The sequence below is a fragment of the Molothrus ater genome, chromosome 3 (genome assembly GCF_012460135.2).
Source record: "Molothrus ater isolate BHLD 08-10-18 breed brown headed cowbird chromosome 3, BPBGC_Mater_1.1, whole genome shotgun sequence".
In the NCBI taxonomy this organism is placed as follows: domain Eukaryota; kingdom Metazoa; phylum Chordata; class Aves; order Passeriformes; family Icteridae; genus Molothrus; species Molothrus ater.
In genome coordinates, this window is record NC_050480.2 from 83,810,909 (window position 1) to 83,838,159 (window position 27,251).

General features: G+C 37.4%; 1 protein-coding gene across 1 annotated transcript in view; it reads right to left on the reverse strand.

The window, feature by feature from the left end:
* Positions 1–572: 572 nt before the first annotated feature.
* The window catches only part of ERICH1 (glutamate rich 1), a 66,504-nt gene continuing 39,825 nt past the window's right edge, over positions 573–27,251 (reverse strand). Inside the window, exons 4-6 of the mRNA XM_036380903.1 lie at positions 9,006–9,383; positions 5,735–5,929; positions 573–1,146 (exon numbers count right to left, since the gene is read on the reverse strand). Of these exons, the coding sequence (XP_036236796.1) occupies positions 1,073–1,146; positions 5,735–5,929; positions 9,006–9,383 (647 nt within the window). The 3' untranslated portion in view covers positions 573–1,072. The remainder of the gene's footprint in view (positions 1,147–5,734; positions 5,930–9,005; positions 9,384–27,251) is intronic.

Here is a 27,251-nt window from a genome sequence, read left to right on the forward strand (position 1 = left end):
AATTAATGAGAAAAGTTATGATTTTACTTTTGTTACCAATTTTGAGCATCATTAAACCAATGCCTTGAAACGGGAGTTATCAGGCAATATAATGAAACAGAAAAAGCAAAGTAAAAAACCCTATGCAATGTTTGTAGTCTCATTGGCAGTGTATCTCCAAGCACACATTGGAAAAGTTAAATATGGTGCCCCATCTTACTGATAACAAAGCTAACACACCTAGATATAAGACATGGTTTGCTCTGTATCACCTGTCAGATGAATGATACAGCTGAGAGAAGAGCCTCTCACAAAGCACTTTTTTCTTCATTATTCCAAAACATTTAACCATGGATATTACTTACTGTAGTATCTACACTTGGATAAATTCAAGTGCAGAAATATTACACAGCAGTAGACAGATTACACAGCAGTCAGGGAGAGAGGACCCAGTACCATAACTCTGAAGTCAGTGAAACCCATTGGACTGTAACAGGCTGAACCATGGAGTAGTTCTGAAAATGCCATCCAAGTTTCTGCATAATCCCAACCAGGACCTATATGACCCACATGACACACATGTAGAAACATAGTTATGTCCACAAGTTAGCAGTTTATTCAGCAAAAATACATTTCTCAGACATAATGTTGCTTAGGTTTAAATATAAAAAATATAGTTCTGTTTTCCAGGCAAGCAGATATACAAAACAGTCAAGAATATAACTTCCAGAAAGGAGTAACAACTTACAAACAAAAAATATAATACTATACTTCTTAAACAAAATACCAGATAGAGACTTTATCATTCCAGTCAAGTCCTTTATCCTAAAGTGAAATGTACATATTAATGCAGCTGAAGACTCAGGCCATACTCTTGACCAACTCTTGACCATCACAAAATTCACACTGTAGCTACACCTCATTGTCTTCTGGAGTTTTTGTTCATTTGCCTTTACTGTCTTTTGGAGTTTTTGTTCATTTACCTGAAGGAGTAGAATGTGTATTGCCACTGCTCTTCCTGAACAATTGCTACTTGGTTAAGAGTTTGTGTGTTAAATTTTAATCCTGTGCATAAGGACACATAGGTAAGGCTTTATTTCCTGTTCTTCACAGGAAGTATATCTGTAATCCAGTAGTGAAACAGAGATGTGGCTACCTTGGCATGATCTGAAACAGAGAAAACACATTCCTCCTGAAATACCTCCACAACATTTCTGAACACTAAGAAAAAGACTTGTGCAAACATCTATTTCCATTTAATATTAACATTTCATTAAACCCGATGCACATGCTAGACCTTGAAGACTAATACCTATAAATTTCTATATAGGCAGGTGCATTTTATTTTAGGAGGTCAGTCATTTGTATGAGACACAATTTTGCTCATACACTTTGAAATTTCCTATTTTTTATGATTCAATAATTCAGAAAAAATGAGATTGAAATGACATGATCATGGGCAAGGCTTCTTTCTGTCTGGAGAGTAGTTTCACAGATCATTATTTAACTTACAATAGTACCTAGAAGCCTCAGTTGAGAATGAGTCATATTGTACAGATAGCTGCATTAAAGCCTCAAAATGCTATGACTTCTGTCTTTGAATTAGGAGATTACCTATGTGACTTTACTGATTTTTAATGATAAGATTTTCTGCAGTATTTATCGCATAATAATGACATTTAAGATGATTCTATAACATTATGTTAATACAGTTTTCAAATTTCCTTTTCTTTGAATGCTCATTCATTCATTCAAAAAAACAAAAAAAAGAAGTGTAAATTTCATTATTTTAAGGCTTCTGTATATCCAGCCTCTGCATTGTTGGCACACAGTAACTATATTAATTCTGGTCTGCAAACTGTACCTCCCCCTGCAATGAAGACTTATATAAATGACAATTCTCCAAAAAAAAGCAGTTAAAAGAAGCTTCTAGCTCTGCCATGAGTGATAATTTCCTAGGCAACAAGGGAAGAGTATGTTTGAGATTTGAAACCAACCAACAAAAGGAAAATGTTAACAGATAACAGGATGAAGTTGATGAGCAGAAGTTCATAAACGAGTTCATAAATTAGGAGATAATGACTTTTTTTTTTAATTAGGCGATCACCTATGCTTTAATAATTGATGTGAAATGGGAATTAAGTAGCTCTCATTTCCAAAGCTAGTTTCCAGCCAGCAAAGGGAGCATTACTTCCAGTCACAGCTCCTCTCCTTTGCCCACTGCACTGCGGAGGATCATGAAGGTCTCTGGCTTCCTTCTGCTAATGGCCAGAGACCTTCTATCAGAGCTCAGCAAAGCTCCCATCATGAGAAATCCATGTCTATGTGACTTCTAAACATTCCCTTCCCTGCACACAGAGAAGATTTTTGGTAGAGGTAAGTACTTTTTGTTAATGACTACCAAATAAATGGAACCATTTTGTTCTTTTACAGACTGAGAACAATGACACTCTAGATAATCATGCTCACACAAATACTCTTGATCAACCTCAACTTTGTCTGATCATTCAGGTACAAGGTCAAAGGCAACTTGACAGAGCATTTAAAGCACAAAGTACGAGATTAGCTGATGGAGGATGACAATTAAACAGAACAACTAGTACCTCTGAAACATAGAGATTTTCTTGTTTAAGTATTTTTTCTCATTTAAACGAAGATTTAAAAGATAATAGTTAATGTTGATAATTTGTGTGTCTGAATCTCTTCAGTATTTCCTCTTCCTGCAAAATTTATCAGACCCTACCATCACCCTTGATAAGAATTTTAATTTTAAAATTTTAAGAATTTTAAAAATTCTAAAAGAATTTTAAAATCAATTTCTTTGACATGACTGCAAAAATTGGGATCTAAGAGCTTAAGATAAAAGAGAAATTTGTTTCTTGTTTCTTTTGGATGCATTGTGATTTTCAATCTGAGTAACAGCTAAGAGATGCAAAGGAAATACCAAATCATGGTATTGAACTAGGGGTTTTGAATTTGCAATCTGCAGACCTGGAACAGCCCACGGCTTTATACTAAAGCACCCTTATCAGCAGCCATAAGCTTGCCAAGTGAGACTTGGTAATCCCAGTGGAAAGTTGGATGAAACCATAACATCCATATATGAGGAAATAAAAGACATAATGGTGTGGATAATTTGTAACTTTTACTAGTGGAGAATGTGCACTTATATGAAGAGATGCATCACTTATTTTTTTCTTATGCTTCCCTGCTTCCTTTCCTGGAATTAAAGATAAAACTGAACAAAACATAACACCCATCTTTACCTCCTTAATGATGGTGTCTTGAGTAGAATCATAATGATGGGAAAAAGGGTTAACATACTATTTCTTGAACTACAGGGAATAAAATGTTTATTTTGTAAAAAATAATACAACTTCCTAAAATCATGGGGTTTTTTATTGTGTTACTATGGAATGAGCTTTCCTTCTAGTACTTCGCATCCCCGTAAAAATAGAGAAAACTCAAGACAATAAGACAAAATCATAAAAATTAGAGAATACTATTATGTACTGCACATTTTTAACTTCATAAACAGCCCTAACTTGTCTATCTTGAATTTGTTAATACAACAAAGGGTGTACTAACAAATTCAAGTTATTATTATAGAAAGGTATTATATTACAAAGGTCTTTGTAACTCTTAACTTTTATCACCTGCTCATTGGGAGTGAAAACTAAAATGTAAAAAACCCACACTGGACAAGATGACCTAATTTTGAGCCAAATGTACAGAAAAAGAGTATAATTAAAGGTCTAATTCAAAGTAAAATTTCAGAGCATTGTATTTTCATTCACTGAATTTCTGGAATTACAAATAGAATGTATTTTTTAAAGTCTGCTGAGGAAACTTAATGACTAGCAGGTGCTTAATTATCCTTTAATAATTTATAAGAATGTATTTTTCCTCTTTCTTATGTTGTTGCACCTCATGAATATCAAATAAACTACTATGGTTACACCACTGTGAACTTGGAATGAGATTAGAATTGAGCTCAGAGTGACAGCAGTTACTAGGGAAAAAATCAACTGAAGAGTAAACAATTCTAGGCTGCACCAGCAGAAACATTATTGAATTTTAAAAATCACTCAGGAAATTTTCTTTTTCTTTTTTAAGTGATGAATACATACATTGGAAAATTAGGGGTTTTAATTTGCTTCTGTTTTCTCTCTTCATTTTGACATTTCTGCTATACAAAAGTAAACAGTGCAACTTTTCCCAAGGCTGCAAAACCCAACAGAACTCCAACTGTATTGTACAGAAGTTAGATAAGGCCTGTAAAAAATATCCCAAATGTTGTCACTTCAATTCCATTTGGATTTAATCAAGAAAAGCTGAATTAGTTCATTCAATAAAGGGTAATAACATTTTCATGATTCCTGCCGAGTTCTACTTGGTTTGCACACATATATTACATCCAATGAGACTGTGATTGTAATTAAGATCAGAGATTGTAGGCTTGAAATGCACAGAAGGATTTAATTCCATGTATAGATGGATACTTCACATCCATCAGAACCTTAAGGATTGTCATACCTCATATCTCCCCTTAAAAGAATACATATGAACTTCTCTAAGAGCATCCTTTTCAAACTGTATCAGATCTGAACTCCACAGGCACGAATTCTCTCCTCTCTCTGTCCAGCACACAGCATCCAGTAGGCTTCAGTCTAGATGAGGATCTTTAGGCACTATCATGCTGTAAATTATTTAATGAAGTTACAAGCATATGTCTCGTCTTTGAATGCTGTTGCTAAGCCTCCGATGGCTACGATCTTAATTACACTGATAGCACACTGCTACCATCTCTGCTGACACTCTTCAAAAGGCTTAGAGTACAACCTAAAATGGTTGAGATCCTCTCATGCTGAAGCTAACTGCTCTCAACTCTGATTAAATTCTTTGGGAGGCAAGAAAATTCAGCATATCTTGCAGATTTTTGTCTGATGCTGCAACACAAGTTCTAATGACTAGTAGCAATGACTGTTTAAATGAAGACTACATGAAAAATGAATCATTATACCTCATGTGGACTACATGCTGATCCAACATTCACTTGAAGAACTATTAACTGTACAAGAAGAGATTCTACTAAAATTATAGGGGTAATAATAGAGAACAGAAGGAGCCTGTGCCTCAGGCATGAAAAAATTTAGTAACACAGTAATTTTTCTTTTTATGAATGACTTCAGAATAATATTTGTTATAAAGAGTAACTTCAAAGTTTTGCATTATCAACAGTATTTTTTAGAAACTAAAACGGTAAATCAAAGTTTAGCTTGCAAAGTCTGTGTATTAAAGAAGCAAAGTGGCGACCAGGAAGAAAAAAAATAATGGGCTTTATTGATTTTTATGCATGTAAAATTAATTCTTAGCTGAAGGAGCGAAATCTCCAAGATAGACAAGTTAATTCCTGCAATTTAAAAAGTCTACCACGGGAATCTATTAAAAATATGCTTTAATTATGATTAAATCTTAAAACATTTCCGATTTTAAAAATATTCGTTTAAACCCTTGAATCATCTTGTATTCTGTAGTTGCTGCGAAGTGAGAAAAGCTTCTATATTGATTGTAAACAAATGGAAAATAGGGATATTACTGTATTTTTGGTGGGAATTATGTTTTCATATCTTGTATAAGCATATATTTACTATTACATCCTTATTTACAGCTTCTTAATTAAAAAAAATAAAGCTGTGTGAATTTTAATTCACACAAAAATATCAGTGTATGAACATGAGTGAATAGAACCTACCAGGAGACATCATGGATTGTTCTTGGAATTGTTTCAAAGCATCCTTCAATCTCTCTGTATCCTGTAGCAATACAAGGGATTTCAGCTGATGCAGATGAATCACATCTGAGGAAGAGATGGTGCGAAGTTCAAGACATTGTAAGAGCTCTTGGACAGTTGCTGAATTTACAGCAGCATCTCTGCATTGTGACTTCTCTGCAAAAACAGTTAGAAAACTATGTTAAAATATTCAGTGAACTCAGAGAATTTTCCTAATTACAATTTTTTTTCCTAAGACAGCATCCTCCTTTTTAGTACAAGTTACAACCAAATATCAGGTACTAAAGAGTAGCTTGTTAAACATTTTTTGTTAAATATTAAAACAATGGTAAAGCAAAAACTACAAAAATCAGTAAGTGAAAAGGACAACAGGATTCATAATGATAGGAATACAAGAAGAATCAAATTTTCAAAGTTAGCAGAGAAAGAAGGTGTGAAGAAGAAACTGTACTGTGGCCAAAGCACTGTGTTTTTGCTTCCTACACACTATATATGATGAACTGCACAGACATTTGGAGAAGGGAGCAACTCTGTGGAACAACTGCAAAGCACTTCTGGAGGCAAACAACTACTTTGGTATTCCACCTTTATTTTTTTATTTAAGAAGCAACTATTGCAGCATGCAAGACCACAGAGAAGGACACACATTGTTGTAATGGGTTAACCTTTGCTGGATGCCAGGTGCCCATCAAGATGCTCCATCACTTCCCTTCCCAGTGGGACAGTATAGCAATGCTGTGATGGCCCCGACGAGGGGAGAGAATGATGCATCTGACTCCATGGATATCAGGAGGTTAATTAATTACTTTATTATCCAAAACTGAATCTGCCAAGCACTCAACCCTGCACACAACTGCTCACACTGCACTGTCACCCAACAGTCCCGACAAACACACTCTTGGCCCTGATAGGCCAAGGAAACAAAACAGTATGACTTTGGGTAAACAATCTCCATGTTGCATTCTACTTTTGCACAATCACAGGCACAGCAAATGATAAGAATTGTTTTCCTTTCTCTGAGGTTCAGAGAATGTGAATCCCAGAAATATTCTTGGGAAGAATTGTGCCTTGCTTTTCTCTGTGAAGAGAAATGTTGCTACAGGACAGGGCAGAGAAAATGAGATGAAAATCAGCTCATAGGTTGAGATAAGGCAGTTTGCTAAAAAACCCAAAACCACGAAAAACCCAACCAAAACTAGCAGATGTTTGCAGACACATAATTAAAGAGAAAGAAGGGGTTATTCTCTATTTTTCACCAGCAAGTGATATTCAGCCACTTCCTGGGAAGCATGGCTTCAGCCCATGTAGTGGCTGCTCTGGAAGGCCAACACTGTAAAAGAACAAACGCCCCTGTTCTTCCTCCCTCCCTTAGCTTTTATATCTGAGCTGATGTCATCTGGTATGGAATATCCCTTTGGCTAATTTGGGTCAGCTGGCCTGGTTGCATCCCCTCCCAGGATCTTGCCCATTCCCAGCCCCTTGATGGAGGGGAATGTTGGAGAGATGGCACTACTAAGATGCCAGCACTGCCCAGCAGTAACCAAAACTCTGGTGTGTTTCAACGCCTTTCCAAAGCACTGTGAGGGCTGCTGTGCACAATGAACTCCAGTTCAGCCACACCCAATACAATTGTTTATACAGTACTAAATCATAAACTCACTCTTTCATCCCAGCAATGTGTTGTTTTTTTTACCAGCAAGACACCTGAGAAGTACAGAATTTTCCCCATTCAGATTTTTAACATATGTACTAGAAGTATAATCCAATGTGACCATTTGAAAATGCACCTAAAAGCAATGGCTTCCAATTTAGTTTAAAAAAAATAGGGAGTGTTAAAGTCATTCAACTAGAAAAGGCAAACAGCATAATGTCAGATCTATATATAAACTGGGATTTGCCTAACAAGAAAGTTAGTCACTCTGATTTATAGACGTCATATCTCATCTGCAGATGAAATTCCTTTCTACTAAGAATTCCCCTCTGTGGATTCCAAGGTCCTCGCTGGCTCAACACTCCAATCTGCTGGTTTGAAACTACAGCCAGTCAGTCTGTCAAAAACTACCAAAATCGGAACTTGACTTGCAGGAAAGCTGGCAGTTCAACAACACTCTTTCTTAAAAATCAACATGCAACACAGCTGGGGACAACTCATCAAGTTTCTGTTCTGGGTCATGTATTAACAGCAGAACTTGAAGAATTTGCAATCTTTCTTGGTCACTGTGGAGTTCCACTACAGCAAATGCAAGTAGCTTAGCTTGCATTTACTTAGCCATATGGTGAAGTAGTAAAATTCTTAATTTTGGTGATGGAAATACCTTAGGCAGAAAGTAGGATAGATTTCAAATGCTAGGATTAGTATGAAGACCTGATGCAGCAGGAAAATTTAACATTAAGCAAAGAAAATTCTGTGTATAAATCTTGAAAAAGTTAACATGAAATCCCTGATGTCATCTTAACAAGGTTTTTACAGTCATTCTGTAACCAAAAGATGAATTTTATGGTACTAGAAGCTGATAGCTCTGCCTCAAGATGGACTAATACAGGTAGGTAAGCTATTTTATATTCTCCATTCAGCTCCACAGTGACCAATGAACATTGGATAGGCCACTAGGGATAAATCTATGCAATTCTTTTAAAAGTACTAGGGAATGTGCATTGAGCATCAGTTCCCATTCAACTTGTTCACAAGCATTTTATGCTAATATACTTTCCTAGTGCCAATAGTATCTTCCCTGTTCCTGTACATGCTGTCTGTCTTGATTTCCTTATAGAATTCAAATAGATCTCCTGAGACACAGAGCATTCAGAAAACTAGATTGGTTCAGAGATACTAAGCATGAAAGTAGTTTAGGTAGCAATTGCCCTTATTTGAAGTTCTCTGAAAGCAAGTAATCCTTCTGGATGTTTGCTTGCAGAGGGGAAAAATAATTTTAACCACTTGTCCCAAGTGTATTTGAATGTTTTGGAGAAGAGCAAGGAACATCATGTATATTTTCAAAGACAGATGACCACAGGTTTTTTCTATTGATATGAATTCTTGCATATTCATGTGCAGACCAGAAAGTGGGACAAATACTAGGTACTCACGTGCCTTACTTCTTCTCACATGCCTCTCTTCAAGAGGGACACTTCTTTAGTAGATTTGTCCCATTTTACAGCGCTAATAAATGCATATCCATTTTCCCCTGTGTGGTAATACTCATAAAAAGAAAGGAGAAAGAGTGGTACATACTGTCAGTAAAATAAATTTGTTGTGTTGCCTGCAGGAAGTCCAGAATGCTATCTGCCTTTTCACCTATGTCTTTTAAGCCTGCTGCTTCTTCTTTGTTGCTTTTGTCAGGCTGATATGTAAAATCCACGCTGGTAGTTTTTGTTATTAAGCCAGCTGCTCTCTTTTTTTCTTTCTGTCGCTTCTTTTTCATTTTCCTCTTCTTGTTTTTGCTTATTTTGTGACCGTCTGTTTGCTGCAGCTGTAAATTATCTTGAACAACAGTCTCTTGCATTCCCAAATCTGTTTGTTCTCCATGGAAATTACTAGAGATTTGTGAACTGCTCTTTTGTTTCTTCCTTCGAATGCGCTTTCTCTTGGTTTGCCCTTGATATTCCTCTTCTGCAGATTCAAAAGAGACATGAGAGCTGTAAATAAGAAGATCTGTAATAAGCATTTTAGAACGGCATACAATGAAATATGACACCCTTCAAATTCTGAGATACCTGAGTGGCTCTAACCTTACTTTTATGCTTACAATGTCTTCCAGTACTACAATGTCAAAGTCAACTTTCTGAATGCGTTAAAAAGACATGCTTTTTTCCCTTCTGCTTTCAATAAAGACTGTATTCTCCTTCATGCTACATACTTTACATCCCATTTACTTTCTTAAGGCAGATAATACAGCTCTACACAGAGTGAGGTCAAAAGAATGCCCAGAGCAAAAAACCAGTATGGGCAGACTGGGTGACATGACATGAGAGAGCTTCCCAAAGAGTCCCACACCACCAGCTGGTAGACTTGACCAAGAACACAAGAAGAATGTACATAATTTACAATGAGAGATAATAGTGTTTATATTGATGATATCCATTCATGACAGTGCTGTGCTGTGCTCTAAAAACACCAGACATACGTTTCTGACTCATCTCTTTTCTCCTCCTTAAACATTCTCCTCCTTTGGGATATCTTACTGCTAGCTCAGTTTTGGACATCATCTTTATAGGAAAAGCATGCAAGGCAACAGTGACCTTGGCAGTAATCTCTAATTTCTTTAATAGCCTGCCTTGGTTCTGTTGTTCCCTTGCTATATTATAATTTCCTTACTACCTAATTCTTCAAAAGCCTCAGATGTCACAGGAAATAAGTCCCTCTTGCTCTTCAAGACAGCTTTTGGCTTCTTTACTCAGATCTTAACCCTATATACAAAGCCCAGGTTTTAAAGTAATCTCTGACCCTGAACTGATTTTTCCTCCCACACACTCACTTCCATCAATTAGCCCCTCTAGCACTAGCCAAGGAAGATTTGGCCAGAAGCAAAAAACTATCCTGCCTCTGAGTGCACTGCTGCTGAAGTCCATATTCATGTCTATAATAATTGCTAACTAACTAACTGGACTTCCCTCATTCATGATCTAACAAAATCCCCACACATTTAAACAACATGGATTGCAGAATTCCAGTTTTCTTTTATGTATTGAGTTTGCATGCCAAGATTTTGGTCACAGGGCCTACAGTGATGACTGCAGTGAAGAATTGCTAGAAGCTTCTCCTATGTCCAGCAGAGCCAATGTCAGCAAGCTCCAAGATGGACCTGCTGCTGGCCAAGGCTGAGTCATCAGTGATGGCAGTAATGCCTCTGGGGTAACACAGTTATCCATATATATATACATATATATATATGTAACACATAGTTAAAGAAGGGGAAAAAGTTATTGTGCAGATGCAATTACAACTAGAGAAGAGCAGAGTGAGAATATGTGAGTCAAACGACTCTGCAGACACCAAGGTCAGTGGAGAAGGATGCTCCAGATGCCAGAGCAGATTCCCCTGCAGTCTGTGGTGAAGATCACGGTGAAGCAGCTGTGCCCCTGCAGCCCATGGAGGTTCATGGTGGAGCAGAGATCCTCTTGTTGAGGACCCTCACTTGAGCAAGTGCAAGCCTGAGGGAGGCTGTGACCTCACTGGAAGCCACGCTGGAGCAGGCTCCTGGCAGGATCTGTGGTCCTGTGGTGATAGGAGCCCACACTGGAGCAGGTTTGCTGGCAGGACTTGTGACCCCACAGAGGACCCAAACCATGCCTGAAGGACTGCATGCTGTGGGAAAGGACTAATGCTGGAGCAGTTCATGAAGAGCTGCAGTCCATGGGAAGGACTCATGCTGGAGGAGTGTCCCCCATAGGCTGGACCCCATGCCAGAGAAGGAGAAGGACTCCTTTCCCTGAGGAGATGAAAAGCCTGAAACCCACATTCCCCATCTCCCTGTGCTGCTGGTGGGGAGGAGGTAGAGAACTGGGAATAAAGTTAAGCCTGGGAAGACTGGGGGGAGAACAGAAAGGTGCTTTTAAGATTAGATTTTACTTTTTCCTATCCTGGTCTAATTTTTATTGGTAATAAATTCAATTAGTTTCCCCAAGCTGAGTCTGTTTTGCCCATGACAGTAATCACTGAATGATCTCTCCCTGCCCTTATCTTGTGAACCTTTAGTAATATCTTCTATCTCCTGTCCAGCTGAGGACAGTAACAGAATGGCATTGGTGGGTGCATGGCATTCAGCCAAGGTGAAAACACCATATTCTGAAGTTTTGCTCTAGAAAGTTAAGACATTAATCCTTCCCTCAACCCCTACCTGCATGCTTCTAAGTTCCTTACAATGCCCTAAGACTACTACTGTTATTTATCTGGATTTACACCATTCTCTTAGGGTCAAAGCAACCTTGCTTGGCTAAGGCTGGTGTGATACAGGAGAGACCTCTGAAGCCTAATGCTTGTTTCAGAATGATATGCATAATCTCCTGAAGTGTCTCAGATATTCTCAGCATGTTTGGCTTTCTCATCACTCCTCCCCCTAACCAGTCTTTGTCGCTATTTTCTCCATGGTTGGAGGCCCTCTCTTTAATTTCTGTTTCTTTTTCTGTCTTGAACTCTGTCATCTCTGAGCCACTTTCTCTTTAAATATCACTTCAGACTTTTAGTTCTTTAGCTGTCAGATGACTCACTGCAAAGCAGTTTTCCATACTTTCAATGAAGAAGGCTGCATAAAAATAAATTTGCTGTATTGTAATTGAACACCACAGCACATTAAAGACATGCCAAACATCACCCTGGACCCACAGTGTGGAATGTTTCGCACCCATGGTATTTGAGCTAAATATCTTTATATGTGATTTGGACATATGGGATGTGGGAAAAATAACGTCTGTGTCATCCTGAAGGCATAAAATATCAGAACTAAGGCAGATATGAATGGTGAAAGATGCTATAAACAAAACATCATGTTTCATCTTAAGATCTAATTTGGATTTTCATGGAAGTATTTCATTTAAAATAGGTGAATTTCACTGCAAATATATATATATATATATATATATATATATATATACACACATTGATTTTGCAAAATTTCTCAGCCCTCTGTTGACCTGAACAGCACTGTTTGCTAATAACACTACTTTAATCTATGTTCTCAGCAAAGTGGCCTAACTTGTTCTCTAAGCACCTGAGACCCCCAAATCTCAGTGAAACCATAGCATGGTGTGTAGCCAAGCACCCTTCCTTAGTTTGAGATCACTTGGAAAAAAACAAGGCAGAAGCCAGGGTGGGGCTTAAGATAGCCAATGTTTTGAGTCAAATCCAGAAGTTTCCTTATCCTAAGTAGCTCAGGACAGCAGAAGGTCTGAAGAGACTACAGTGAAGCTGTCAAAAGGCAGAATGAATATAGTATTCTCATGTGTAGGTATTAAGATAAATGCCTGGCTGAAAGGAAGCCAGAACTCTGCTGACTTTCCTCCAACACAGGAGACAAATACAAGACTCTGCCTAGTTCTCTTGAGGAGCTAGAATGGCAGTCCTTTAGCAGTTTTGGTTATTCTTTGCCCTGTATTCTAGTATCTGTGTAGTATCTACTGTTCCATGTGTGGGAGTTACCAGTGATTCAACATCAGGAACAAATACAATTAGATGCTTATGAATGCAAAGCAATGCATACAAAAGCTCGATGCTGGGGTAAAGTGAGCTGTTATCAGCTCAGGAAAAACAAAAGCCATACCTGTACATCAGCATGGAAAGCTCAATGAAAACATTTGCTCAGTTGGTATCAGTGATCACAACAGCTAATACCTTGTTTGCATACATAAGAAAAGAGATGGAAAATAACAGGAAAAATATTCCAAAGCTATTATATAAACCTATTGTACTGTTCAAGCTGTGTTTCTTAGCATAATTCCAGAACAGTAAGGTTTTGGCAGGCAAAAGGAGGACTCTCACAGAAGTTAGCAGAGAAAGAAACTCCAAGAAGATTTGTATGATTTAACTTGAAAGAGTAAAATAATAGACTTAATTTCTGCCTCCTCATATGAAAACAAGATGACAACTGAGCTGTTTCACAAGCTAATAGAAGAAAGTAAAACCTTTTTTTTTTTCCCACTAATGGTACAGTTTGCTGTAGATTTCCCATGCACGTGGCATGCAGAGGAGCCAAGAGAACTGCTTGTTCATACAGCCAGCAAGGCTACCTGATTACAACAGCCATGCTAAAATATAAATGAAAGCTATACAAGAAACATACACCATAAAGTTTATGTCACAGCCCACACAATGACCTTAACAAATGACATATTCAGTGGGATTCGCCTCCCACAGCTTTAGCTGCCTGAAAATACTTAGTGCATACTTAGACCTGTGCTCCCTTTGATAACCCAAAAGACACTTTCTTCTTCAGAAAGCAGTTTATCCCATCCTAAACCAGCAGGGATGGAAATGCAATCTGTAGGACATCATCTCTCTCCCCTCTTCCATTAACCACAAAGGAAATCGAGATGATGAGCTCTGACTAGATGCTTGCAACACCGGAGAAGAATCAGTCTCTTTTACAGGAAATATTGGTACACAGGAAGGTGTTTCTTAACATGAGTCTGCTCATCAGATGATTTTTACTAATTAACAAAATCCACTGTTTTATAAAAAGCCCCAAACAAGACCCAACTTTTGAACTTATCTCTACATTTCAAGCCAGTATGGGAGGCCTGATAAAATTCCAATAGATACAAATTTGGTTCTAATAATTTTTCCCACTGACAGAAAAGATTTGTTATGTCAAAGCTAAGCAATTCTAAAAAAATGCAGGGAATATACACTATGAAAGCAATCTCAGCATGTTGAGTAAGTACTTAAGCAACAATGATAGGAATAGCTTTTGAACCACACTAACTCTAGCCACAACTATAGCTACAGCTTGCTCTAATTCCACAAGAGCTGATGATTTTTCTCCTGTTCCATATTGGTCTCTCACCTCTCTTACTCCTAAGACCTACCTCTGCTCCACGAGTTGCTTAATTGATCACATAATCCAATTATCCAGGAGCAATTGACTCTAACCTGTTTAGTCTGCACTTGGTGCTCCTTCAGACTGAGCAGAGTGTCTTCCAGATGGAATGCCTATATACATTTTCCAGTAACAATTTCATAGGCATTTCTGTCAGCCTTAGTAAGAACCCCTTCCCCAAGAACTGTTCAGAGTTCTTTTTTTTGGCATAGATTTCTTTTTGGATGCAGTTTACCATGCAGGTGCACAGTCACACTACCCTGACTGACAGTATGATATGGAAGTAGAGATGAGAAGCCTCAGAATGTAAGTTAGCACTAAAAGAAAAAGTAATTTTCTAACAGCCTATCTTATCTTGTCTGAAAGATTTAAATGTTTTCTCCATTCAAACTCATGCTTCTATAACAGAACAGAGGTACAAATACATAAAAAAGTAGACTTTAAATGAAATAAGAGGACTCTGTTTATACATACAGCTTACCGAACTGTGATAATGAAAAGTCAGTGCAGCCAGTTTCTATCTTCAAAGAAAAACAGAAAACAATGAAAAATATTGAAAAAATATTGATAGGAAGACACCCAATAAGCTAACTTTTATTGAGTTCTATTATATTAGGAAGTTACTCTGTATTCATCATCAGAGCAGCACAATGAGATGAAATACAAAGCTTAACATAAGCTAAGAGCAACAGCTGACTTCCTCCTGACCAGACTAACCATCAGCATGAACACATTGCTGGCAACTCCATGATGGAAAATATAAGCTTCCTCGAGTTTATCTTTACTATTTCAGTTCCTTCAGACAATGACAGATGGAAACATTGTGAGACAGCATCCTATAAGACAGTGAAAAATGGGAGGCTGATTATTTAGTTGTCTGCAAGTCTAAAGGATATGAAGTTCCACAATATGCAAAATAAAGTTTGGCTATGAGAATAAGCTAGGACTTTTGAATGCTATGGGTATTTTAAAATCAGGTCCCTGAATATTATAAGAACAAACTTTTAGAACAAGGCAAAGAAAAAGAGAGAAAAAATTGTAAAGCATGCTGAGGAAAACACAGTCAAAGAATATCCACTCAGCTTTAGGAATCTATATAATGTGCTCATCATTACTCAAGTAAGGCAGCTGGCTCTCCTGCTCAAGTCCCACAGTTGGCTGTGTGGATGCTGCTCATGGTAATTCATGGTAATTCTGTAATTCTGTTGAGTTTTGGTTTTTTGGCTTTGGGTTGGTTTCTTTTTTCAGATGAAACAGGACGTATGCCCTTCTGATTTTTCATCCAGTTTAAGCTCTTTACTTCTCCTTGACACTGGATGAATCTTCCATGGTGTACCATGCAGTCAAAGCAGAGGAGTTAATTTTGGTTTAGGATATTGTAAGGCAAAACCAGAATGTTATTTTTAGTGCCAATTAAGATATTTGTAGCTGCAATTTGACCAAGGGTGAAAAGCTGTGCCTGGTGAATGCAATAAAATGGAATGGCTCATTAGAATATCAGCAATACTGGAAAGATCTCAGGGACACAAAATGATGTTACTATTTTTTCACTCTTTTTGGGGAAACTGCTTCAAATAATTTGAAATCAGAGAAAGAAAACCCATTTAAAAATTTTAGAACTTCTATTAATGTGCAACACTTGTTGTAGAAAACTGCAAAAGACTGGAAGCTGTTTAGGATAGGGACTGTCTTCTATTTTTTCATTCATACTATGTTTGTGCGTTGACAAATCAAGAATTCACATAAAACTGGCAAATGTTGCATAAATGCTGCCTACCACAAAGGAGTATTACCTCCTGGATTTTAAGCAAATCCTATTAATGCTAATGACAATAATCAGCTAAAGGCAGATACCACTTTCTGTGTAAGTCTTCAATCATAAATGTTGACCTGACTGTATATACAGATAAATTTCTCTTATTCATAAGTTAAATCAAATTCCTGCCATAGGACAAACCGTACTTGGTCACATCAAACAACTACCTACTTCTGTATCCTGTACCAACACTATATACACTGCATTCAAGAAAATATGAACTCTGGACTTACACAGAGGTACAATAATGGCTGTTCTTTTGCACTTTTTACCCTAATAATTGCCATAATTTTGCTTTTTGATTGCTGCTGAGTGCTAAAATGTTGTTTTCATGGTTATTCATTGTGTTGTTATATGTTACTCCTGCTTGGTAACAGTCAGTTCTGAGCTCACCATTTTGCAGGTGAATTTTGTCTGGTTATTTTTTCTGAAGTACATCACTTGACAACTGTCTAAGATGTGTTTCATCTGTCATTTTTGACAAATCACTCAATCTGGGATTACACTGCACCCAACTCTAGCCTTTGGTGCAGTCGATATCCATGTAGCCATCAGGAAACCTTCCGATATCAATTCATTCTTCTTACCTGACCATCTATGGAACACAAGCCTCTGTTTTAAGAACTGCTGCATTCTCTTCATCTACTTATCTATTCTGAGGCTTCATCTTTCATGTTATGTCTATGTGCCACCTTTGGAGAGGGCCTTTATCTAAAGCTTGGTGGAAACTCAAGGAAACCACATCATCTGTAGCATGATCCTTATCCATATATTTCCTATGTCTTCAAAATGTTTGCATACTTCCTCCTCACAAACCTTCTGTTTATCTGTCCCATTCAGATCACAGGTTATCAAACATCCACAAATATTATTTTGCATCATAATTTGTGCTGAACTGCCTAAAAAACCAACAGGATAACAGGCTTGCAGTTCCCTGGATGATTTAAGAACTGTGTTAAAAAACTAGCTTCACACTATCTGACCTCAAAGTCTGACCACAAGGCAATTTGAAAAGCATGTAGCTACGCATCATTGTCAGTAATATGGGCAATTTTTTCCCTTAAATTCTTTTAGAAAGTTTAGGTGAATAAAATTTGATACCTGTGATTTTATTTTATAAATTTGTTTTGTTGCACGACCATTAAATAACTTCAATTTCACATATCCTTTCAGAAAAGCCAAGAAGAAATGCTGCATAATGGGATTCTCCATAGTATTTTTTCCACAGCTAACATCAATGCAAAAGATTTTTTTAACTTCTTTGAAACAGGCCTCTCTAAATACTCATTCTATACCAAGATCACTGGTTCAAAAGAGTGGCAGACACATTGCTCCTGGTGCCTCAAAACTAAGACCTATTTAGTTTTAATTCTATATAGCATTTGCTCAAAAACTCCTTCGCCTGTTTCACCACATTCTTACATTTAAATATGTTTAATACATCATCTGGGTGTGAATTCAGTTTTTAAAAAGACACCTACTACTTTCTAACAGCTTCCTTTACTCTGTTGTCTGGCTCTGCTGTCTTTCTCTTGCTTTTTCTCAAGCCTGTCATGACAGGTGGTGGGCGCTGGCCTTGAATATCACATATGGTGTCCTTAAGTAGCTTCCATACCACCTGGTACAACTTCCTTCTCTTAGCTGACCTTTTTAGGGTTCCTTTTAGTAAGTATCTTTATTTTTGTGTAGTCTTTCTTCTTGAATTGTTGTGGATTGCTGCTTGTTTCCTGTTGTTTTTCCAGCATGCTGAATCCAATGGTTCCTGTTGTGATGTGCCTCTTGTGAACCAAAGTCTACACAGGATAAAGTCAAGGGTGTCATTTCCTCTCACAGCTCCACTAACCAATGTCTTGGTTATTTTATTTACTGTGTCTAAAATCTGAAACTTTTCACAAGATTCTGATGAGACACTAAGGGAGAAACTGAAGATCCCATTATTGTGCTCTCTGCTATTGTGCTCCCACTATTGTGCTTCTCTGATCTTTCAGCAGTGAGCGTTCCCAATCCCAGCTGGATACATGATGAAATAGGGTCTAAGCTTGCTTTGCTTTTTGGTATGTACACTCAGTACACACACACACTGATCTAAGGCATCCAGGAGATATATGAAACTATTTTAATGCAAAATTAATTTTAGCAGTAATGTTTTGGGCCTTCTGTCACTTTACAGATAGAGAAAGGTATACTTGACGAAGCTCCCAATATTTCTCAGATAGAAGTATTTTTCCTGATACAAATTCTGTACCATTCATTGACAGAATTTTTAAACAAAAGCAAATATTTTGATCTTTTAGTGATCCTTTTCAAACTCTCTATCTTCAGTCATTTTGGGATTTTGGGGTGATGTGCAAACAATCAGACTCAGTGACCATTATTTAGAAGCATATACAGCACTTCCCAAATGGGCTCAGTTGTGGTCCCCAAAACCACCAAGAATTATGTTGACTCAGTGAGGAAAATAGAGTAAAATCACAAAGCTGAGCATACTCACATACAAGAAAAAAGAGAGATTCAATGACAACCAGTAACTGCTTTGAAGGCTAGTAAATCAGAAATGCTCAGCCACAAAGACTAATTGCTACTAAATAGAGAAATCCTCTTAGTCTTTGGCTAAATAAGATTACATCTCTGTATTAGAACAGATATCACCTCTATGAATGGGAGGGGGAGATTTGTAACATTTATATTAAAAAAACTGGAAACATTTTAAACACCTGATGTCACATTTCTATTTTAAATATTTGTTCTTTCTTTTAATTTTCAGGGCAAAAACACATGTTCAGAGTTTTCTTCAAAGCCTTTTTTCCCAGAGGTGGTTTTCAACCAATGGTTAATTTAAATATCCAAAGCTCTCCCTTTGCTCAGAATAACACCAGAAATTATAAGAAACATTGCAATTTTAAAATCCTGTGCAGCATTTAAAATGTTCTTTCCAAATATACCAGCTAAAACAGCACAAAATGTTTAGATGCTATTAAGAGTATAGGAACATAGACTGGAAAATGGGAAATACTGGAAAAACAGCTTATCTACTGGAAAACAGAAATGTAGTTTTCTCCTGTGATAGAAGAACATCTAAGAGCAGATGTAAACTAAAGTACAATCTTTAGCACAGAAGAGCTACATAAAAGTACACAGACACTGACCCAGCAAAATGAAGATACTCAGCAGCAACCCCCCAACTTATGTCAGTTATCACCTCAATATTTCAGTTTACACCTCAATTCTATTTTTTGCAATATTTTCTAGTATTTCTTAACTTTTTACAAAGCACCTAATAAACAATTATATTTAACCCTGTACATGAAAGAGCTGCCACAACTGCAATTTATTACATGGTTCTTCCAGTAAACCCTATTTCAAAACACTCTGGAAAAGTAAAGTCTGAAAGAATGCAAAACTTCCACATGTTTTATTTTTAACTATTTCCCTCATCATTTATCTTTGGATCCTAAACTAGATTTGAATTAAATTTACTTACACAGTTTCCAAGCAGCTTTGTAAAAACAGGGATGTTTTAGGACAAGGATTAAGTTTACATTAATTAATCACATTCTAAATTCATTGTACATTGAAGCAGTAAGTAATAGTGATCTATGTTGAACTAATCATACATATAAACATGCAGGCAGGTATGCTGGAAAAAGGAGTGACACCAGAGGGAAAAAATCCAGAACAGCTGTAATTTGTCAGTCTGTAATAGACGTGAACCTGGTGCCACAGTCCTCCCTGATATGCAGTTTGCTCTTGACTGCATGTCACGAACAAACCTGCTTCAACTCTTTTTTCCATACTGAATATTTTAAACCAACTTTTTAATAGGAAAGCTAGGTTTTATTGGAACAGACACTAAAACAGCTGATTTCTTTTCAGGGGGTGGAGAAAACTCAAAATAAGGAAAGTTGAAACAAAACTATACATACATAACCTTATCTCCACCTTGCCCACTGCATCCTTGTAAATCAATCCTCTTTTCTTAGGCTTGTTCTCAGTTCAGCACACCAGATACCAGAGCTGCAGAACAGTCTGCAGAGTGCTCTCTGGGTCTCTAGGGAATGTCCCTCTGAAGCCTGGGTTCCCACTGTTCTCAGCAGACTTCTGGTCTCTGCTGTACTGAGGGTTTATTCCTTGGCCATCATTCCTCTACACCTGTGTGTTGCTCACATTCTATGAAGTTATTCTTTCTCAGTGGGTCTCTCCTCATCTCCTAAAGGCTCCATCCTGATTTCTGTACTAAGCAGCTACAGATTTTCAAAGACTAAAATCTTTATGACATAAACATCTGATTATTCATAATATACATTTTTAAAAAACCCACAAAACCCAGATGATGAAAGCATCCATTACAAAAATAAATGTTTGCAAGGTGACTGAAATAATTTTGTCACATATTGTCAACAAGAGATCACATAGTATGCATATTCTACTTTCCTAGATATTGAATCCATTGTACACCATCTTTACATTATTAAACCACCTATTTCTGGGCACAGTAGAATGTTACCAGGATTAATATGGATCACTCTCTATCACTTTCAGGATTTCTTGCACTGCTTCCCAAAAGTAAAAAATAAAACTTTAAATGGCAACCGGAGCACAACAACTTGTCTATTCAGCTTAGTAAAGTGTCAAGTTATTTTTAGTTCTCTTTTAAGTTGTTGAAAAAAAAGAGTTGCTCTGCAGCTCATTGAAGAATAGTATCATCCCTTGAAAATAAGAGAGACATTGTTACTCTTCTTCAGTTATCTGACATGATCTGTGAAATAACTGTGATATGATAAAGGAAAATGCGTTCATCTGCCTCCACTTGACTTGTATTTCATACAAATTTTAAAATCTGTCATCTGCTTGCAGAACACAGTTTTTTCCATCACAGACTGTACTCCCAATCCAGATTAGTGTGACATGAATGCTTTTCATCTTTACTTGGTACACTGCCTACCACCTCTACAAAATTGGTTTAATTTTTCTTTCCAACATCATTGAACGTTAGGCATCAATAGCTGTCAATCACAGACTACCCATAATATGCTATGGATATGCATATATTCCTTGTCTTTGATGTACTTAGATGTTCATTACTTGCTTTCATCAGCTGGCTGATATGTACTACTATTAATTCAGTTGTGATGCAAGTAAATGTCCTTGTTAGTGTAAAATGCCACTCCTTTGGGGTAGGAATAAAAAGGTTCTCCCAAAGAGAGCTTACCCTGCCAGAAGCATCTAACTTTAACCATATATGTTGACTTTTAGGGAGGATGTTCTTCCTGAATGAAATACCAAGCAGCAGGTAAGAAATGCATGAGAAGAGGAATAAATCTGGGTCTGGGAAGTCCCTCTCTGGCTAAATGATATCACAGAATCACAGAATCCCCTGACTTGGAAGGGATCCACAAGGATCATCAAGTCCAACTCTTAAGTGACTGTCATATTTCACTTTTCCCCAAAACAGCTACTACATCACAGAAAATTTTCTGACACTAGGGGAATATTACCTTTTTATATTCAGAGCCTGATTATATGCATCACACATAATTTTATTCAAACAACAAAATGTAAAATAAAAATTTCTTCATTTTACTTGTACAGGACAAGTAAGAGACTTCTTGTAGGATTCAAGCACAACTGTGCCCCCAGTATTCGAAGTCAGATAGATAAAGATTCTGGATTTAGATGCAAGAAACATGGGCCCAAGAATAGTTTTTCAATGTCCTTAAGCAGTTACAGTTTCCCTAATTTTAATTAATTACCAAACACAAGGTGAAAAAAAAATCTCATTGTAAATGCAAATGTTCTGCTGGAGTCACAGACTATAGCTTCATTTGGCCTTTTCCACCTTGAAAACACACACATTTTTACAGCTGAATAGACAATGCAGGCTAGTTAAGCAGGTAACAAATTTAAAGAGATCTGTTTGCTTCTGTAAGAAATATATATATTACATGATTGCTATTGTTCCTATCTGTGGAAACTATCCAACAGCTTTTACACTATACTACTATTTCTCTCATGGCTGTATCACATGCTATACATCCAGCACAAGTTATTGCATGTGTATCAACCTGAGTATCTTCTGTGCAGGACAGGTCACCAAAACTGCCTCCTTGAAAAGTAATATTTATGTTTTATAAAGACTCCTGGATGGCTATTTACTGTATGAAAAAGTGTTGTTCTAAAATCAAAACCCAACCAAACCACATTTACCAAAACCAATCCACTATGTTCTGTACAAATCCTAAAAATCAAGAGGTTTATGCCCAGCTCAGCTGTTTTGATTTTTTCCAAAGGATATGCAAAATAAATGATGAAAAAGTGGAACATTTTCTTATATACCAGTGAAAAACAAAAAGAAAGCAGGACAGATCTGATCCAAATCCACTTACTTAAACCAAAAAGAAAGTCCAAGAAGTCTGTAGTAAGGTTACAAGTACCTGTACATCTTATTAGCTAATTCAAGATTCTTAAAGTTTCACTGGAATGCTGGGTTTGAAATCACAAGGAATGGTTGTTCAGTTCCACTCCTGATCCCTTCATAAAAGTAATCTTTCATCAAGTGGGACAAGAGGCCACACAGTACAGGTTTCTGTCTTCTCAAAAACCTGGGATTTTGACTTTTGTAGCCAGTGTGTTTACAGGACGTTTTTAATTCTGGAATACTAAAGTGCTCACAGAAATCCTGCAGCAGGTGAAATGATCAATAAATCTCAGGAATGGCTTTAGGTTCTCTGAAGAGAAGGGCCAGAGCACTGACCTAGGAGAGCAGGACTGGCAGTGGGGCCCCTCTGGATGGAGACAGCAGATGCCTGGCTCTGTGGTGGTGTTGGTCACTTCTCTGGTTGGGCAGCATGAAGGGAGACTACAGCTGGTATTTTATTACTCACTCACCCCCCACAAGGAGATACATGCTAATTAGGACTTCACACAAGATTCACTTCTGCCATTAAATTACACTGTAGCTGGCAGAGAGAACTTCCACTGTACTAACAAGTATGGTGACACAAAAAGTTGGCAGAAGATCACCAAAGAATAGGCTGCAAACAGCTCAAAATAATTCAGGGTTTCCACTTGGCTTTAAGTTAAGCACTTCACTGCAAGCAAGTTAAAGTGTACAAAATTACTGCCATTAAAAGAAAAGGTATAAAAAGGGGGGGAATATAAAAACCTTGTAAATACATTTGAACTAACAGATATATAATCACAATGGAATTTTATACTGCTTGTAACATAATGGCTAGAGGCACTTCAATTTAATAGAATTTATATATTACTATAAGAATGTATTTAATAGAAGAAAAATGCCAGAGAGCAAAAAGGAAAAGCATTGTAGGTCACTAGAGAACACATTCAAATAATTTAATCATTATACTTAGATGTTTTTCTGCATATGTACAAGTTCTTTTGCCAGAAGAACATGTAAAACTATCTCTAAAGCTTTTGCTGAGGTTGTCTATGAAAGTACATATGGTTTTATACTAAACAAAGTGTGAAGATTATTTCAAATGCTAACATTTCTGATTATTAGTGAATGCTGTACACCATTATTCTAGATATATGTCAAAGAAAATACTATAATGGATTTTTTCTTTGAGATTACTGATTTAAACATCTAAATTTCATGCAATCAGTAAACTAATTTACAACTGGAAATTAGAAACACATAAATAACATATGAAATAAGGAAACACTGCATATTGCATTTGATAATCTTTCATTTTTCCTTGATATATTCTTCTTCCCTTTCAGAGGGGAAAAAAGAATCTCCATCCAAAGCTGTGCAATCTTTAGCACTAAAGGCTCCACCCATCAATACATATTCAAGAATATAAATTAAATATTATTTGATTAAACACACAAAGCCCAAGAGACAGTTATTAATGGAGTGTATTGGGTTTGCATGGCCAGGTTTTGGTAGTGGAGGGGCTAGAGGGGAGGCTTCTGGGAGCAGCTGCCAGAAGCTTCTCCATGTCCAGCAGAGCCAATGCCAGACAGCTCCAGGATGGATGTGCTGGGCTAATCAGAAATGGGGGTAATACCTCTGTGATAACATAGTTAAGGAGAATTTAAAAAAAGTCATAGTCACAGTTGTAATTGCAGCCAGAGATAGTGGGGTGAGAACATGAGAGGAACAGCCCTGCAGACAGCAGGGTCAGTGCAGAAGAAGGGGCAGGAGGTGCTCCAGGCACCAGAGCTGAGATTCCCCTGCAGCCCCTGGTGCAGCCCATGGTGAGGCAGCTGTGCCCCTGCAGCCCATGGGGATCCACAGGGATGCAGAGATCCACCCACAGCCCATGGGGGAGACCCACACTGGAGCAGGGGGTGCCTGAGAGGAGCCTGTGACCCTGTGGGAGGTCTGTGCTGGAGCAGGGTCCTGGCAGGGACCTGCAGGGCTGTGGAGAGAGGAGCCCACTCTGGAGCAACCTGTCCTTGAAGGATTGCACCCCATACTAGAGAACTGGTACCCATGGTATGGACTCATATTGGAGAAGTTAGTGGAGAACTATCTTCTGTGGGGGGAACCCCATGCTGGAACAGGGGAAGGACCCTTCATCCTGAGTAGCAGGAGATACATGTCATGAACTGACCCTAACCCCCATTACCCATGTCCCTGTTCCCCTCCAGAGAGGAGGTAGAGTTGAGAAGGAGGGAGAGGTGGGGGGGGAAGGTGTTTTAAGGTCTGTTTTTACTTCCCATTGTCCTGCTCTGATTTTTTTTTAATAAAAGCTCAAATAATATCCTTAGATTTTGAGGATGTTTGCCTGTGACAGTATTTGATGAGTGATCTCTCCTGGAACTCATCTCAAACTATGAACTCTTTTTTGTATTATCTTTCCCCTGTCCAGGCACAGAGGGGAGTAAAAAGAGAGACTTTGGTGGGTGTCTGGAATCCAGCTGGGGTCAACCTACTACATGGAGGTAAATGCATCATTTTCATTAGCAAGTGCTACAAAGGAGAAGGATACCCAGAAAGTCTGGCATTTTTTGTCAGGAGGAGAAAAGCTAGCAAAAAAGGACAAAATTAAATATATATCCTGAGATGGAAGAATTCTATCACTGGTTTATTACTTAAAGTCTTCCCACTTATCCTAAGGCTATGTATTTTTATTTCTTAAGGAGCTGTAACAAATTAGTGTTTCTCTCCTCTAAAGTGTTCATCTATATACTATACAAAGTACTGAACAAAGAATCAATCACCTCTTTTCTCTGGCAGATGAACAAGAAGGATAGACATTATCTTCTTTTCAGTAAAAATGCCACAGTTCAGCTAAGGTATTTAACTGCTGTGTAAAAGCTACCATAATATTCACTCCCCTTTCTGGGTTCACATAAAAAGAGACAGGCTCTCCAAACAGAAAGTTTGATCCTAGACAGACTTTATTATCATCACTTACTGTAATATCGTTAGGTGCCTCACTCTTCTAGTAATTCAAGAAGTTTAGTAGAGTATTCTCATATGTTTCAGTGAAGAGGTGGAAAAAAAAAAAATCAGATCCATACACAAATGTGCTGTACTGCAGCAGCTCAGGGTATGAAGTGTTACAGACCTGCAGAGCAGCCCTGGAGCCTGCAGAAGTTGCTGCCTCTCTGTGCTCATTTATCAGCACTGGCACAGTATCAACCACATTACTATATGCAGGGTTTTGGTCATGTCTTTATATCCTTGGGCTTCCACAGCAGAATCTTTACTATTTTATATACCTTGTGATATGACAAGTGCCTAGATCTGAGCTTTCAATAAAGTTCAATTCTCTGAGGAATGACTCTTAATAAAGGTGCACATTTAATTCTGCTACCTTGTCTAAATGGACAACTGATCTAAATTTGTCAGTTACAAACTAAGGTTTTTAGTGTACTGAATGAAGGGTGGAAAAGAATATCTGCCATACTTGAACACTGAGTTCTCCTTAAGATGTCTTCACTGTATTTGCAGCTTCCTCTGGAAAGCTAGCTGAGTAACTAGATATACAGTTCCTGTATTTGTTAATAGCCACTTTCCATAAAGTTTTACAGCAAAATGTATTTTTTATCAATTCAATGTTGCATGCCTTTGTAATTTTTGGAAATTTATCTTACATGCTATTTTATAATGGGAATAACAAAGCATTCTATATGTGAGAAGACATGCAGTAGACAGTATTACCTTTAACTTCTCATATTCAGACAGACAGTGACCAAAAAATAGAATAGAACTCTTTATTTGTCCAGACTGACAAAAGATGTGCCCATTTCTAAGTACTCAAGAAATGCTGATATACTACTCAAACAGAGTGCGTACCTAAATGTAAAAAGACTGGAATGGTTGATGAACACACTGCATACTTAAGCCATCCAGGTAAGTACTTAAGTTGAATTTAAGACAGAAGCATGAAAGGAATTAACCTCACTGTGCATCAAAGATGCATCTTTTTTATCAAATGTATGTTTGGCTCTCCTTAAGGTGTGCCAACCATTACAGGTCCATTATATTTCAGATTTTTGCATCTAGCTAACCTACTATTCAAGCTACCAAAACAAATGTTTTATCTAGTATTATATCTGTCATCGTGATAGTGCAATGGCTATTTACTGGTGAAAAGAAAATTAACAAAATAAATTCAATTTTCTGTGCAAGGATGCTGATATCCAGTTCAGCGTTATATACTGGACCTGTTCCAAAACCACCACCAACATCTGCTGAGAGTAATGTACTAAAAATTATTTGAATGGCAGAATTCCTTTCTAGCAGTCAGAACTTTACGTCATGTGGTATTTTTCATCCTGTTCTACACACCTTAAAGTTGGACTTACCAGAAAATTAGCTTATGTCGCATTTTCTCCGAGTTCCTAACATTTATGAATTCAGCTTTTAAATATTCTTTTTTAAAAAAAAAGCAACTTAAGAAACCTTTTATTTGTGTTCATTCAATTAGATTGGTAAAAAAGTGGTATCATCATCCCAACAAAGCAAAAACAGTTGCATAAAACTGTTTCTGCATTCTCTCCTACTCTCACCACAGCAAGATGTGGAGAGAGTTAGTCAGGTGTGATATAACTAAGTCCTTTCCAAGTATCATCCATGCACCCAGAAACAAAGAGCTTTGAGAAAGTAAGGTCACCCAGTTCTTATGGAATAGTACAGAAACAGGCAGAACAC